The 1,609-nt window shown below is 45.2% G+C and overlaps 1 protein-coding gene across 1 annotated transcript; it reads left to right on the top strand.

Moving 5' to 3' along the window:
* Window positions 1-163: 163 nt before the first annotated feature.
* LOC119345216 (protein GOS9-like) lies at window positions 164-1,096 on the top strand. Its single transcript, XM_037615379.1, has 2 exons — window positions 164-480; window positions 633-1,096. The coding sequence occupies exons 1-2, from the start codon at window positions 250-252 to the stop codon at window positions 873-875; spliced, it is 474 nt and encodes a 157-aa protein (XP_037471276.1). The 5' UTR covers window positions 164-249; the 3' UTR covers window positions 876-1,096.
* The last annotated feature ends 513 nt before the right edge of the window (window positions 1,097-1,609 follow it).

Raw genomic sequence — 1,609 nt, 5'->3', positions numbered from 1 at the left:
TGTATGAATCAATGACATGCAGCTAGTGGTTGCATATGGGTACAGTACGTAGGTACGCCATGATAAGGCATTGACTTGACTTGACTTGAACAACCCGGCCTATTGAATTCTATCTATAAATAACGTCCGGCATCTTGGTTCCGGAGCAGAAAACAAGCAAGCAGCCATAGCCTTCTCATCCAAGAACTACTGCTACTAGGGCACAAACCCTCCCAACTAGCGACCGATCTCACTCAAAACAAGCAGCCGATGTCGACATATGGGGTGAAGGTTGGTATGTTTGGTGGGTCAAATGGTGATGTCTACGACATCACCGAATTGACAAATTCTGCGCCGCCAAGCCTTAGGAGCTTGGAGATTTGGAGCACGTCAGGCCACGAAGGGATCATCAACGCCATATCCTTCACCTTCGTCGACAGCAAAGACAATATGAACAAAGCAGGTCCATGGGGCACCCCGCTTCCTGGCCTGAAGAGCAAGGTACCCCCTCCACGTCAAAATATATATTGTGCATATTAGCAAGTTGGATTATTACATATCTCTTCTCGGTGATAACTAACTCCGGGTAAATGGACAATCTCTTGATACATGTTTAACCGTTAGTTATTTCTCTTGATTATGTGTACGTGCAGACTATTCACTTGACAAACGTGCGTATCACCGAGCTGTCTGGCTACACCTACGGCGGATACATCACCTCGCTCACCTTTCGCACCACCGACACCCAAAAGCACCATGGCCCGTTCGGAAAAGTGAGGCCGAAAGCCGGCGTCGACACCCATTTCCGCATCCCCCTCATGAACGGTTCTATCGTCGCCTTCTGCGCCCAAGCCGACGACTACCTCAGCGCCATTGGTGCTTATCTGAAGATCTGATTGACCCATCATATGTATGATCTACATATGATTCGGTTCGCTAGCTACCAAGACTAGCTAGAAGGTTACTTTGTGTGTGTGTGTGCACGCGCGCATGTACGTCGTTGTTCAATAAGGCGGCAGCACGCTAGCTACCCAGACTGGCAGGTTGCTCTCCGTGTGTTTATGTTTATGTCGGTGTTAGTGATTGGTCCCTTGCTGTTTAATATTTTGCTGGTGATGTTTATTGTGTTGGTCAAGCATGTAATAGTAAGTTTCAAAACTTAAGTAATTTCCGAACAACATGAAACCCTGCTTGCGAGACGCAGATTTAATCTTGGATGCGCATATTTACTCTCTTTCTCCTCTGCGATTTTAAGCTTGTAGAGAAATGGCATTTCTGCCCCGCTTTTTATAGAAAGCAAACAAGTAACCATGACCAACAGAACTAAAACACACAGCCAGCTCTATGAGCTCCGCTAACATAGCAATTAATTCATAGTTACCAACGTTCTTCAGTTAATTAACTATAAGACCGGACAAGTTGTTAGAAAGTTCTGTGATGTGAAGCCAAAGCAGTTCTTTGAATTTTTCAACAAAGTCTGGATACAATGTTTGAAAATTCTCATGTAGTGCATCCCGGCCCCAAATCTTGTAAGAATTCCTTGTGTGCATCTCTATTTCTAATGGACGACTTGGTGAATAGTCTGCGCGGTTTAATTTCGTTGGTTCTTTTTCGTCATTATCCCACCTCC

The sequence above is a fragment of the Triticum dicoccoides genome, unplaced genomic scaffold (genome assembly GCF_002162155.2).
Source record: "Triticum dicoccoides isolate Atlit2015 ecotype Zavitan unplaced genomic scaffold, WEW_v2.0 scaffold216929, whole genome shotgun sequence".
Taxonomy (NCBI): Eukaryota; Viridiplantae; Streptophyta; class Magnoliopsida; order Poales; family Poaceae; genus Triticum; species Triticum dicoccoides.
Note: the sequence above shows the minus strand (reverse complement) of the source record. Positions and strands in the feature narration are given on the sequence as shown.

What these genes read in the sequence shown, in the direction of transcription:
- LOC119345216 (XM_037615379.1), top strand. Translation starts at nt 250, where the DNA reads ATGTCGACATATGGGGTGAAGGTTGGTATGTTTGGTGGGTCAAATGGT. An exon ending in TTCCTGGCCTGAAGAGCAAG is followed by an intron (nt 481 to 632) that starts GTACCCCCTCCA and finishes GTGTACGTGCAG; the next exon opens with ACTATTCACTTGACAAACGT.